This window comes from Entelurus aequoreus, linkage group LG14, assembly GCF_033978785.1.
Source record: "Entelurus aequoreus isolate RoL-2023_Sb linkage group LG14, RoL_Eaeq_v1.1, whole genome shotgun sequence".
In the NCBI taxonomy this organism is placed as follows: Eukaryota; Metazoa; Chordata; class Actinopteri; order Syngnathiformes; family Syngnathidae; genus Entelurus; species Entelurus aequoreus.
Window position 1 is genome coordinate 38,175,661 of NC_084744.1, and position 14,744 is coordinate 38,190,404.

The window sequence follows — 14,744 nt, forward strand, 5'->3', positions numbered from 1 at the left end:
ATGGCGTAAAACAAACAAACAAAAAAACAACATAAAAAAACTAAAACATTTTGAAATGAGGAATAGATCTGAAGTTGATGTAGACTCCAGAGATTTAAGCGTTAAATATAAAATGTATGTATGCCCTGTCACACCATTATCATAATTTCATGACCCAAGCAAAACACTTTTTACACTTTTATACTGAAATATATACACCTACAACTTATTAAATAAAAACATAGAAAAAACTACCAGCAGCGGTAAAGTTTAGATCCATGAAGGAAAGAAGAAAGTGAATGAATGTTTATAACTGAATACATTTACATATGCATACACATTTGTTTTCTTTTTGTATTATTTTTTTTAATGAATTAAGTAACGTTGAGGACAACCTTTTTCCAAAACACAATATACTGTTGTGGGAACCAGAATATTGGTAGCAGAAAGAAATAACCCCTTTTGTGTGAGTGGGTGTGGACAAACAAATCTAATTTCATTGACAACCTGGTCTGTTGAAGATAAGGCCCTTTTTTAAAAAATAAAATAAAATAAGATAAATAAATAAAAAACATTTTCTTGGATAAAAAAGAAAGTAAAACAATATAAAAATAATTACATAAAAAATAGTAATTAATGAAAATGTTAGTGGACCAGCAGCCTATACAATCATGTGTGCTTCAGGGACTGTATCCCTTGCAGATGTGTTGTCTATGTTGTGGGAACCAGAATATTGGTAGCAGAAAGAAATAACCCCTTTTGTGTGAGTGGGTGTGGATGAGTGTGCATGGGGGAGGTTGTTTGGGTTGATGCACTGATTGAAAGTGTATCTTGTGTTTTTTCTATGTTGATTTAAAAAAAAATTAAAAATGTTTTATTTTTTTATTTATTTTTTATTTTTTTAAGAACAGGCCAGCGGGCTACTCATCTGGTCCTTACGGGCGACCTGGTGCCTGCGGGCACCGCGTTGGTGACCCCTGGCCTATACTATACAAACTCGCCAGTATGTATGCTAACCGCTAGTAAGCTAACCACGTGTGTTTTGTTTGCTGCACGAACGGCAGCTTTAGTCACGTTTTGAGTCAAGTTATTAAAGAGACACTGTGACTGTGTACAACAGGGGTCACTAACCTTTTTGAAACCAAGGGCTACTTCTTGGGTACTGATTAATGCGAAGGGCTACCAGTTAGATACACACTTAAATAAATTTCCAGAAGTAGCCAATTTGCTCAATTTACCTTTAACTCTGTTATTATTAATAATTAATGATATTTATCTTTGTGGAAACACTGATCATCTTAATGATTTCTCACAATAAATATATATAGAAACAGATAAATATCAATATGCAACACTTTATTTTTATATTTTCTCTAAGTGCACATTTTTCAAATTGAACATTTTCAAATGATCACTTCTAAGACAGTCTTGTGAAATCACAATATCCCATTTTAACTAGCTAGCCACTAACAAATCATGAATTACTTTGCACCATGTTTGTACAAATAATAACTCATGTAAAATACAAAAGTAAACTCTCAAATTTTTAAATCATGTCACACTTTGAACTGGACACCAAATCTGTTATCTGTTTCTTTGTCAGTTAGTGGGAAGCCTGGCATTGCATGCTGTTAACTAGTGTGTTGTACTCTGGTGTGTAACTTGACACTGCAACTCTGAGTGAGTCTTGCAGATGTGCATCAGTGAGGTGTGTTCTGTGTTTGTTCTTGATGAAGTTCATGTCAGAAAAGGCTGATTCACAAAGATAAGATTTTTCCTCATTGTTTGCGGAACCTTCTTAATCTTTTGGACATATTTTCACAGCAATCTGGCCTTAAGCTTAATTATGATAAATGTAAAATGTTAAGGATCGGAAATCTAAAGGGAACGTCCTTTCGAATGGAATGCAAAGTGCCTGTTTTGTGGACAGATGGACCAGTTAACATACTTGGTGTTGTTGTCCCAGAAAATCTGGAAGATCTAGGCTCAGTAAATTATGATAATCGACTAAGAAATCTGGACAAAATTATGCAATTATGGAAAGGGAAATCCCTAACCTTGTATGGTAAAATGTCTATTGCCAACTTCTTAATTATTCCTCAATTTATTTATTTGTTTTTGTCATTACCAGCTCCATCACAAAACTTTTTTAAGATTTATGAGCGGAGGGTCTTCGATTTTGTCTGGAACGGCAAACCAGAAAAGATTAAAAGAAAGGTTTTGTACAAAGAGTATGAATATGGGGGCCTGAAACTTCTCAACCTTGAAGCTATGTGTCTGTCTTTAAAAGCATCAATTGTTCCAAAGATGTATTTAAACATTGAGTGGTACACAAATGTCCTGTTGGACAAAAAACATGTACTGTATCAAAAGAAATTGTATCCTTTTTTACAAGTGATCCCCTCCCAGAGAGTCTGCTGGGAAACATGGCGGGGTTCATAAAGGAAACAATCCACTCATAGTGGTGTTTTCAATTTTATGTGCCAGAAAAAAGAGACAATATTTTGCAGCAGTTAATATGGATGAACTCTAATATTGTAATAGATGGAAAGCCTTTCTTTTGGAAAAATATGTTTGAAAGAGGAATCATTTTTGTCAATGATATTATCAATGAGAATGGTAAAATTATGAAGTATGATGAATTTAGAGCTATGATGGTGATGCTTGCTCAAGCTTTTCATTTTATCAACTAACTGGAGTAATTGGGAAAAGATGGAAACAAATAATTAATTATGGAACTACTAAATTATTAGTTTGTAAACCTCTAATAAGAAATTCTAGTTGGCAAAAAGGAACTAAAATAAATAGAACAATATATAATTTTTATTTAATAAAGAAATCTTTGAAGGCTGCCTCATACAACACAAATGGAAAATGGGAGGACTTTTTTGACTGCCCGTTGCCATGGGATGCCATATTCAAACTAATCTATAAAACCACTATCGATGTGCAAAATCGTTATTTTCAAATTAAAATTATTTATAACTTCTTACCCACAGGTAAAATGTTAAAATTATGGAATATGACAGAGTCAGATGATTGCCGATTTTGTTGTGAGGAGCCTGAATCCACCCTGCATTTGTTTTGGTATTGTCATATTGTGTCTTTGTTTTGGGTGGAAGTTGAAAAAATGTGTTTAAGGATTGGTTTGTTTATGAAGCTTAATGTGGTTTCTGTTATTTTAGGAGAGTTCATTGACAATCATGATTTAGTCAATTTAATTATAGTACTCGGTAAAATGTTTATTTTTAAGGCCAAAAACAGATATTCACTTAGTATTACTTTCTTTAAAACATTTATTCAGTATTTTCTAATTTTAGAAAGTTACATGGTTGAAAACGATAATGATGCCAAAAAACATTTAAAAAAAGATGAGAAGTCCTCAAAGGCTTATTTTGAAAGTATAATTATGTTTATAGATTATATGATATCTGTTGTTGTGTTCCCTAATTTGAGTGACCTGGACATAATCTGGACTGTACATAAATGCTTATTTTGAAAATGTAATTTTGTTTATAAATTATATGCAATCTGTTGTGTTCCCTAATTTTTTTCTGTGTACATGAATGAAGGTGTGTGTTGCTGAGTCCGACTTGGACATTATCTGGACTGGGCCTGGTTTAAAAAACCCTTTAAACAAATCTAATTTCATTGACAACCTGGTCTGTTGAAGATAAGGCCCTTTTTTAAAAAATAAAATAAAATAAGATAAATTAAAAAAAAACATTTTCTTGGATAAAAAAGAAAGTAAAACAATATAAAAATAATTATATAAAAAATGGTAATTAATGAAAATGTTAGTGGACCAGCAGCCTATACAATCATGTGTGCTTCAGGGACTGTGTCCCTTGCAGATGTGTTGTCTATGTTGTGGGAACCAGAATATTGGTAGCAGAAAGAAATAACCCCTTTTGTGTGAGTGGGTGTGGATGAGTGTGCATGGGGGAGGTTGTTTGGGTTGATGCACTGATTGAAAGTGTATCTTGTGTTTTTTCTATGTAGATTTAATTTTAAAAAAAATTAAAAAAAAATGTTATTTTTATTTATTTATTATTATTTATTTTTTTTAGAACAGGCCCGCGGGCGACTCATTTGGTCTGTACGGGCGACCTGGTGCCCGCGGGCACCGCGTTGGTGACCCCTGGTGTACAAGTTATTAAAGAGACACTGTGACTGTGTACAAGTTATTAAAGAGATGCTGTGACTGTGTACAAGCTGGAGAGCGAGTGTGCTGTCAGTACAACATCCAATCAAATTACATCCACCTTGTTTTCATCAGACAGCATTCATCCAATCAAATTGCGGGACAACCAATGAAGAATAGCTGTCAAACAACTTGCCAGTGACAAAAAATTATACCAAAGAGTTATGCTATGTGTAAATATCCAACTATTATGTCAAATCACTTTTTGTCAGGCAGTATTACATTTAATGACAATTTGACATGAATAAATACATCCAAACACGTATACTGGTGGCTTAGTGGTTAGGATTCGGCACTCTCACCGCCGCGGCCTGGGTTTGATTCCTGGTCACGGAACTTGCTTTTTTTTTTTTTTTTACCATGAATTGATTAACTTGATTTAACAAGTTGAAACACTTATTCGAGTGTTACCATTTAGTGGTCAATTGTACGGAATATGTACTGTACTGTGCAATCTACTAATAAAAGTTTCAATCAATAAATCAAAAAACACATTTATTATGTGCAAGAAGAAACAACAGTTACAATTGTGTGTATCTTCCAAACATGAAAGAGGTTTTATCACATCAACATGCGACTAATGTGACCCACCCATAATGTGTCACATGTTTGTGTTGATTTATTTATTTTATTTTGTGGTTTGAATTCGTTTTTGGAGCTGTCATTCCACATTTATCAGTATTCACCTTGGTCAGTAGGGGGCAATAGAGCGTTTCTTCCTAATTGAATGCTATTACCTGCAGACCGGAAGCTTCTTGTCATTCTGATGAGAGCGACCAGTCTGTGAATGACTGAAACGTTCTGTGTGCTTTTTCCTCCTGTCAAACAGGTTAGTTTTGGTGAATCAACGCACTGAATGATATCCATGTGGTCATTATAACTTTAAGTACACGTTCTGATGGTGGAGCCTAACTCTAAAGTGTTTGCAAGGTGTAGTTAGTGTTTGTGAATGAATCCAGTCAAATGGCGACGTGAGTGCGCAATGTGTATATAGGAACTTCTGATCCCAATTCAGACTCCCAAATTACAGCTCCAGTTTTCTTATTGATTTTATAATGTATTTTTGTATAATGTGTGTGGTCTGAAATAGGTTTTACATGCTATTTTATTGTGTTTAGACATGGTTATATAAGTTAAGCTCTCAGTAATGGTCAATTAACATTTAAAGTACAGTAACTTAAAGCTGCTATAATAATAATAATAAGAATATGAAGAAAAGTAAAGTGCTTACATGAATGTTGCTAAAAAGTGCATTAAGTTAAAGGTGAATATTCCTGAGAAAGACAAGACAGAAAGAAAGAAAAAGTGGCTATTGGCAAGGCCGGGAGGCTTCTACATAGTTCAAAGGAGCAGCCATCAAAGTCCAACCAAATGAAACACAAAATAAACTAAAGACTATATATTAGGTTTCTTTGCAATCATACACTGGCCGTTTTCGCAGATTTATAATCTTTTTTTAGTAAGACCGTTCACTGCGCCATCTTGGATCCCATTTGTATTATGTTTTCGGATTCAATGTGTATCCTATATTCTCTTACATTAAATTTACACAACTGTCAAAACTTTTAAAACCAAGCTGACTTTATTTTCAAAACAAATGTCAAATGAGTCATTCACTCACATGATATATTTTTATGTACATTTTTTTATTCAGCGAAAAGTGTAAAATTCCATTCCGTTTTTTGAGATGGTCTTGTCATTTTTTTTTTTTTTACTTTTTATCAGTCATATTGTGACTGTTTGTATTGTGTGTTTAGCTTTTAGGCTTTTCTACTGCATTTGCAACTTACACATGTTTAAAGTATTCCTTTAGAAAGGGAAGCAGGCACACATACAGCAGAATGTGTGGCATTTTTTACAGACAAAATATTGTGTCAAAAAAACACACAAACTCAGTGTCATGTTCAAAATCAGAAATAAAAGAATAAGACCAGAACATATTTTCACACACTCATCAGTCAGTCACTCCTCTGTTACTGATAACTCATGACATATATACAGTATGATTGCTGTGTGTATTTACTTGTGTTGAACAGGACTTTCAACGTGTCGTGGACCAATTGAAGCCATGCCAACGGGAGGTGGTGCATGCCAAAATAAATGGTGTTGAGTACAGGAGCAAAGAGGCCACTCTCCATGCTGCCAAGCAATCTACCGAGGAGTCTTTCGCATGTATCAAGAAAATTCTCGCAGCTCAGAAGAACAATCACGACTTAAGATGTAAGGAAGGTAGATTCTACAATCTGACATTACAATATTGTTGTTAAGTTTAAGCCCTCTCTTGCAGTGGTGTTGCTGCGGCTACAGCGAGACCATCAACTTGAGCTCACACAACTCAAGAAAAAGGTATGACTACTTAAATGGGCTGATAATGAACTGTTTCATTTGTAACTTGTATTTCTGTATCTATTGTTCTGGCTACTCTTGCGTTCAAAAAAGTTCGAAAAAATAAAGATAGCAGAGTAGTCCTGAGGAGGAGGTCTATGACTCACTAAATTCCTTAATAAGCACTTGCGTAGATATTTCTAGATTCCAAATGATCATAATTTATTTTCACAAACAAAAATATTCTCCGTGGTTGACTTCAGTTTAATCAAAGTAAGACTTATTTAGCGGTAGATAAACTGTCTCACTCTTCACTCCTTCAACATGATAGACAGACAAAAGCTGTCTTCTCTCCTTCATCATAGGAGGAGGACACTCTCACCTGGAGGACCGTGATCAGAGTCAATCATAATTCATCTAAAACATTCAATAAAATTAATCAACATCATCATTGGTATTATTTGATTTACCATTGTCCAAAATATGTATAAAAAAATAACATAGATAGGCTCCAACAGTATGATTGGTGTGTGTATTTACTTGTGTTGAATAGGAATTGGAGCCATGCCAACGGGAGGAGATGGAGGCCAAAATAAATCGCGTTGAGTACAGGTGCAGAAAGGCCTCTATCTATGCTGAGAAGAAATATACCGAGGAGACTTTAGTATTTACCACGAACCTTTTCGCAGCTGATATGGAAAATCACAACTTAAAATTTAAGGAACGTAGATTCTACAATCTGGCATTATAATATTTGTGTTAAATTTAAGCCATCTCTTGTAGTGAAGTTGCTGCAGACAGAGCGAGAGCTTCAAATTAAGATCACAGAACTCAATAAAAAGGTATGACTACTTGAGTGGGCTGATAATGAAATGTTTCATTTGTAAATTGTATTTCTGTATCTTACCTTAGCCGAAACAGTGCCAACAACTTGAACTCCAAACATAGCTTGGAAAAGGCGCACCGCCGCCCCTTGAGTATTTGTTTTCATATACTTCAACCTGGAGAAGTATTTTGTGATAACTTTGTTCTCCACAGCTCAAGTTCCCGGAGAGAGAGAGGAAGATGATGCTGGTGAAGGTACCAGCCAGGATCTGGCAGCCAAAAAGCCAAACAAAAAGTTCAAATAAGCTAGCAGCGGGATTAACACGACACATACACTTTTGTTCATATTTGTGTATATCTCACTCATTCATGTCATCTTTTTTAAAGGTGTGTGTGCTGCTGAGAAGAAGTACTTTGTCCCACACTTTTTGAAAAGTACAGTGTTTTTCCTTCAAAAATAAGGACATTTCAATGTGACCCCAAACTTTTGAACGGTAGTGTGTATATACATATATACATACATATATATACACACATACATCCATATATATATATATATATACATCCATATATATATATATATATATATATATATATATATATATATATATATATATATATATATATATATATATATATATATACACATACAGGGACGTGCACATGATTATAGAGGGGCAGGGGCTCAAAGTCAGAAAAGGGCAGGAATTTTTTTTTTGGTCCTTTACACAATATGGAAATTAATGTAAAATTAAATTTGCTAATAGGAAGCTAACTACTTAGCTGTGTGTCCTTTGTAGGTAAAAGTGATTGCCATTTCTTTTGTGTCAACAAATTATGGTCATAATGAGTTAATTTACATTATCATAGGCTTGGAAGACATGAAAAGCAACAAAACACTGGTTTGTTATTTGGCTATTTTTTGTTAAAGATAATCACTTTAATATTGAACATTGAACAGTGCAACATGAACTTTGAAAAAAAATACAAAAATAAATACCCAAATGGAAAAAACTTCAATCTGTCCTTCTTCCCTTAACTTGATGAAAACACCATAAAGTTGTAACTTATGGTCTATCTCACTTAATGCTCAGACTAAACAACTGAAACGCAATACAGGGCCAAAAATATGGACCAGGGGCCAGTAGAGGGCTGTATCCTTTCTTTTTTTGGCTTTGGGCTGCAGGCATAATCAACATGAATCAAGTTTAAATACAGATGGCAATATTCCTAACAGATAACCTACATCTTATATCCCCAGAATGCTGAAATTATTATTATTATTAATAATAATAATAATAATAATTAGTATTATTATTATCATTATCATTGTTCTTATTATTATTATTGTTATTATTATCATTATTATTATTATTATTTTGTTAACCCACACAGTAATAGCAAAGTCACAATAACCTTATATCTAAAACTCTACTGTGAGAGAAATGTGATCCGCCGTGAACGTGCATTTTATTTTGAAAATGAACCCGGTGTTTTATTTTGTACATTACTTCCTGTCCCGCACGATCCGCTCTGCTCTGTGCGGACTTGATGTGCCGTGCTCAATTGATGCGCCATGCTCCGACGTCCGGCAAAAACAGAAGCTGACACATTGACTAATAGAATAATACAGCGTTTTTCTGAAATATTACCCATATTAGATGCTGAATAAGTGGACGTCGACTAGACCATAACTCACAGGTTCAAGTTGCTCCACTGTCACGTCTGAGTAACCCTGGCTTAGGGATGTGCGTATCGATCCTGTGGTATCGATATATCGATACTCACACGCTACTCATTTGGCAGCACTTTTCTGAAAAAAGTATCGATATAAACCAAAAAACGGCGTGTGGGGGGTGCAAGCATCACTTTCAGATGTTTTTGATGACTTACTTAACTTACTATGTGCTGGGACACCCCTGTACCTGGCAGAGTATAGAGCTGGCCCAGTCACGTGACAGGAGACAGCGAATGAGCGTCGTCAACGTGCAACACACACACACAGCCAGCCGACAGCGATGCAGCCAGGCATATCCAGTGTTGTCCAATTGTTGACTTAAAACAGGGGAATTTACTGTTTGTTGAAAATTGCTTGAGTATTTAAAACAAGATAAGAAAGAGATACAATTTGGAGATTCTTCATCTTTGCATTACAGTTTTATTTTTTTCCAAGAAAATCTTGAATATATGATTGAATGGGATTTTGGTTTTAATCTGTAACATAATTTCTTACATTTCGAAAACATTAGCCTATTTCATATTTCATTAATTGCTAATTATATCACAAACTTTAAAAAATAACTGCAGCTTCTTGCAATTCGGATTTGACTGTTAATTGGGAAGCCCTAATATTTAATTATTATTATATATAATATATAGTTATTATTATATATAATATTTAATTTATTTTTCATATTTATGTTATTTATTTTAATTTTACTTTTATTATATATTGACCATAGTAAATGTGGTATAAATGGTCTGTATTTGTCTTGTGATTTGTCTTAAATAATAACAATAGTAATAATAGTTTTGACTGACAAAAAATTGCCAATAAGAAATTATTGGTATCGGTATCGGTATCGATGAAAATGCAAGAAAAAGTATCGGTATCGTATCGAATCCTAAAAGTGTGGTATCGCCCATCCCTACCCTGGCTGCAGCCCGCAGATCGAGGAGGGGCTAAACGTTTAAAGGAAGCGGCAGGCTCAAACAACCCGGTATTACAAGAAAACGTGGAGTTTTTGTACCGCTGTTTTTTTTGTTTGTTTTTTTTTACATCCCTGACAGGAATTTATTAATGTTGTTTAAAGAAAAGAAAAAAACACACACACACAGGCAGAGGGCACTTTTTAAGACGAGGCAAAAAAGGGCAGGGGCTCAGGCACCCATAGGGCCCTATGTGTGCACGTGCCTGTATATACATATATACAAATATATACAGGTACATATAATATTACATATACATGTATATATAAATATATACAAATATACACATATATATACATACATATACACACACACACACACACACATATATATATATATATATATATATATATATATATATATATATATATATATATATATATATATATATATATATATATATATATATATATATATATATATATATATATATATAATAAATGAACAAGTAGATTAATACTTTTCTACCACTTGTCCTTAATGTGTACAAAATAGGTAGACGCATGACACAATATGCTACTGCATACATCAGCAGACTAATTAGGAGTCTTTGTTTGTTTACTTACTACTAAAAGACAAGTTGTCTAGTATGTTCACTATTTTATTTAGGGACTAAATTATAATAACCAACATATGTTTCATGTACCCTAAAATTTTTTGTTCAAATAAAGACAATGACATTTTTTGTGGTGCCCTTTTATTTAGAAAAGTATCGAAATACATTTTGGTACCGGTACCGATACCAATATTTTGGTACTGGTACCAAAATATTGGTATCGGTACATCCATATCATGTATATCTATTGCCACACATTTACGTATAGCAATATGTTTTCATAGATAATATTTTGCGTATATTTATTATAGTACATGATTTACAGCAGATTATGCAAATGATATAATGGCGTCATGTTGACCACGCTCACTGCCATGGGTATGTTTGCAATGTAAGGAAAACCCTGCAATGTATCATTATTTGAAGAGAAAATGTGCTTTTTGCTGCAGGCCGAAATAAAAGAGGCGGGAAAAATGGAAGAAGTGGCCGCAAAGTATAAGACTCTGCATGATGAAAGACAGGAATTGAGGTGAAAATTTAATCCAAACAATATTTGACGGGATATGTTTTGTATACTCTTTGATCTTTTCATTTGAAGCATGTTCCGCTGCATACTAGTTGTGAATGCTCCAAAGTATTCACACATATGCTTTTCTACAGCAAAATTAATCTATTTATTATTATTCCTCTACTTTTTCTTCCCCTGAATTGTGGGCTTTCCCTTGACAAATTCCCAGAATTCCAGGTTTTCTGGGACATTTTTCCTATTAAAAATGAATTGGCCATTTTTCAAACTTCCACATTTTTCAACCGTTTCAAACCATTCCACCTTCAAAATATTTCACCATTCTGGAAATTCAAACTACTTTTTTTCAAAGTTCAAAAAATTCCCTCTTTTCCCGAAATTCCCGTAGAAATCAATGGGGCACTCTTCAAAGTTCCATAACTCCAACATTTTTCACCTGATTCAAATTATTGGAACTTCAAAATATTCAACCTGATTGGAAAATTGTGCTCTACATCAACAATTCTAAAAAAATTCCAGGATTTCAGTTCAACTTCAGCATTGGAGCATTCACACGCAATTCCTTCAGGAATTGCCTCATCTAGTTTGATGTACTGTATATGTTACATAATAGCTGATCTTTTCATGTGATGTATATTTTGTCTTCTCTTTCCAACAGGATAATCCTTGAACATGAGCTCATCACTGCAGAAATGATGGGTAAGTTTAAAATGGGGGTATTTAAAAAAAAGGGTTCCTGAAGGAGTGTACTGTATGTGTTGTTGAAGCGAAGTTTCCCAGGCTAAACTTAACAAGGCCCACCTGAAGAAGAAGCAGGTCGCCCATGACCTCAACAACTTAGGTCATTGTGACAGTCTTCCGCTGTCGTCCGGGTTCCAGGGACCACCAAGCACAGACATGACTTTGAGCAGTTTTGACTTCGTTTATTTTTCAATAATACTCAGTCTCTTCGGGTCGCTTTTCAGCACCTCTTCCTGCTCGCTCTTCGGTCCACATTTCAGCCTGCCGCGTCGTCTTTATCTGCCTCTCGCTCTCTTCTACTGTTCACTCTCCAACTCCTTCTGCCCTGACGTTCTCGGCTGCCAACCTTTTACACACTGGGAGGAGATTAAATAATTGTGCCCAGGTGGGCGATCCACGCACCTGGTATTGTTTCGGCGTCGATCCCGGCGCGCCCCGCCTCGCCGCCGGCCACGCCTCCTCCTGCCTTGCTGTCGGTCTGCCGGCCACGCCTCCCCACAGTCATACTTTGAGGTTTTTAAACGACTGATAAAGTTCGAAGAGGTCCTTGATGGTTATCAAAAGGTCAGATCTTGGATTTTAAAGTCATCACTGCACCTTTCTCCCTTTTAATAATGTCCAGTTTCTGCAGAACGAAGAGACGCTGAAAGCTCGTGCTCAGGATTATTTGGAGAGAGCCAAAAAGGAAGTACAGCGTTACCACACCCTCAAAGCTAATGCTGACGAGAAAATCAACCAGTAAGAAACGCCACCCTTTCTGATGTCAGTATTCATAATCATGCATTTGTGATGGGACACAAGTAGGGGATTTTATTTTTTTATGTTTCATTGCCAGGCATGTCATAGAGTGTTTTTATTGTTGTGGATTTTAATTGCATGTTTTTATTGCTGTGGAATTTAATTGTATTTTTAGTTGCATGTTTTTACACTTTGTGGACTTTGATTGTATTTTTGGATTGCATGTTTTTACTCCTTGTGGACTTTGCTGGCATTTTAAGACGTTGCCCCTGACAACCAAAGTGCCCAATCGGACGGCACCTGAAATCAGACGTACCTGTGGAGCATTAGGACTGCACACATTTAAAAGGGAAGGATCGACAGGCTTCAACGGAGAGAGCGACCGAGAGAGAGCGACAGGAGAGCGACCGGAGAGTATCGACAGGCTTTGCCAAGAGTGTCCGGGTGGACGCCCGCAGGCTGGGAAGGACTCCAGGACTACACTGCAGACCCCGCAGGCTACCGGAGTGAACCCCAAGAAGCCCACAACACGCAGGGGCAGAGAAAACTCTGCCTCTGAAGTACCGGTAAGTGTCGTGGATTGTGGATCTGTGGGGGTGATCAACTGCCTTGGGCTGTGGGCTTGCGGGCTCATGCCTTGTACGCTGGCTGTGTGGTCCTGTGGGCAGGAGCGGTCGGGACCCAAAGACCCGCAGTGACTCCCGGGAGCGACCAAGAGGCGGAGCGAGACGGACAAGTACGGCCACGTAGGTCCCACCGGAGACTGGTGAGGAGAGTGGGCGTACCCCATACTTCTACGCAGAACTACAGCAGAGGCAGGGGAAACCCTGCCTTGCGTGTAAGTGTGACATCAGCCCTGAAAGCGTCTCTGTGTTTTTAAATGATTTTATCCCCGTGGCCTGCCTCCGTTTTAATTCTGTGTGCAGGAGGACGCCGTGGAAGTGGGTGGAGCCAGGACACTGACCCACTACGCCTGTCGTGACTGTACCCTAATTTGAATTATAATCAATTGTGAACAAGCATAATTATCTTTCCTTATTTTGGACGGCTGCTCTCACTACATTGGGTTCTTAATATTTATATTGCTAAATATATGCTAAAAACTATATTATATTGCTAATATATTTGAAAAACTACAAACCCCGTTTCCATATGAGTTGGGAAATTGTGTTAGATGTAAATATAAACGGAATACAATGATTTGCAAATCCTTTTCAACCCATATTCAATTGAATGCACTACAAAGACAAGATATTTGATGTTCAATCTCATAAACTCAAATAATAATTAACTTAGAATTTCATGCCTGCAACACGTGCCAAAGTAGTTGGGAAAGGGCATGTTCACCACTGTGTTACTGTCAAGTCTGTGTGATCCTGTTTTGTTTTAGTCATTTTTGTTTTGTTTAGTTATTGGACTCTTTAGTTTCTGTTTACGCTCCATTGTTTTTGTTTCCATGACCCATTAGTTTTCACCTGTCCTCATGTCACGCACCTGTCTCACGCTTTGCACTGGCGCACCTGTCACTAATCATGTCACTGCTATTTAAGCCTGTCTGTTTCTGTTGATCGTCCTGGTGACATTATCCATACTACCTCTGCTACCCATGATATTCCTGTTTATTATAGTTCATGCCGTGCCACAGTAAGCGTTTTTGTTTCATGTTCATAGTTAATTGCCTTTGTGCTAGTCTTTTGGTTTCATTAGTCAAGTTTGTTCTCCGCCATTGTGCGCGCCTTTTGTTTGCTTCCTTTTTTGTAGTTTGTTAGTGTTTAAATAAATATGTACTCACACCCAAGCCATGTCCGATCCAGCTTTACTTGCATCTCGGGAAAACAAACAACCCATAGTCCAAGTCTTGACAGCAAAAACGTTTTCTCGCAAGAAAGTTGGACGAAGTGGACAAGTTGGACGAGGGGCCGTGGGAGGTCCTGCGCGCTATGGAGGCGGAAACTCTGCGCTTTTCCCCCAGGTGGGGTGGCTCGGCATCGTCACGCCAAGCCACAGCCTCCAGCCCGGCCGCCGCGACCGGTCTTTCGGCCTGCTAAGCCGCAACCTCCGGCCCGGCCGCCGCCACCGGTCTTTCGGCCTGCCAGGCCGCAACCACCGGCTAGGCCACCTCCACCTGCACCACGGCTAGC

The 14,744-nt window shown here is 36.7% G+C and overlaps 1 protein-coding gene across 1 annotated transcript; it reads left to right on the plus strand.

Moving 5' to 3' along the window:
• The first annotated feature begins 4,954 nt into the window (after positions 1 to 4,954).
• Positions 4,955 to 14,385, plus strand: LOC133665373 (transforming acidic coiled-coil-containing protein 2-like). The gene is made up of 11 exons (XM_062070659.1): positions 4,955 to 5,012; positions 6,220 to 6,403; positions 6,471 to 6,529; positions 7,547 to 7,588; positions 11,048 to 11,127; positions 11,783 to 11,823; positions 12,251 to 12,429; positions 12,497 to 12,603; positions 12,864 to 13,169; positions 13,272 to 13,441; positions 13,530 to 14,385. The coding sequence occupies exons 1-9, from the start codon at positions 4,971 to 4,973 to the stop codon at positions 12,874 to 12,876; spliced, it is 747 nt and encodes a 248-aa protein (XP_061926643.1). The 5' UTR covers positions 4,955 to 4,970; the 3' UTR covers positions 12,877 to 13,169; positions 13,272 to 13,441; positions 13,530 to 14,385.
• The last annotated feature ends 359 nt before the right edge of the window (positions 14,386 to 14,744 follow it).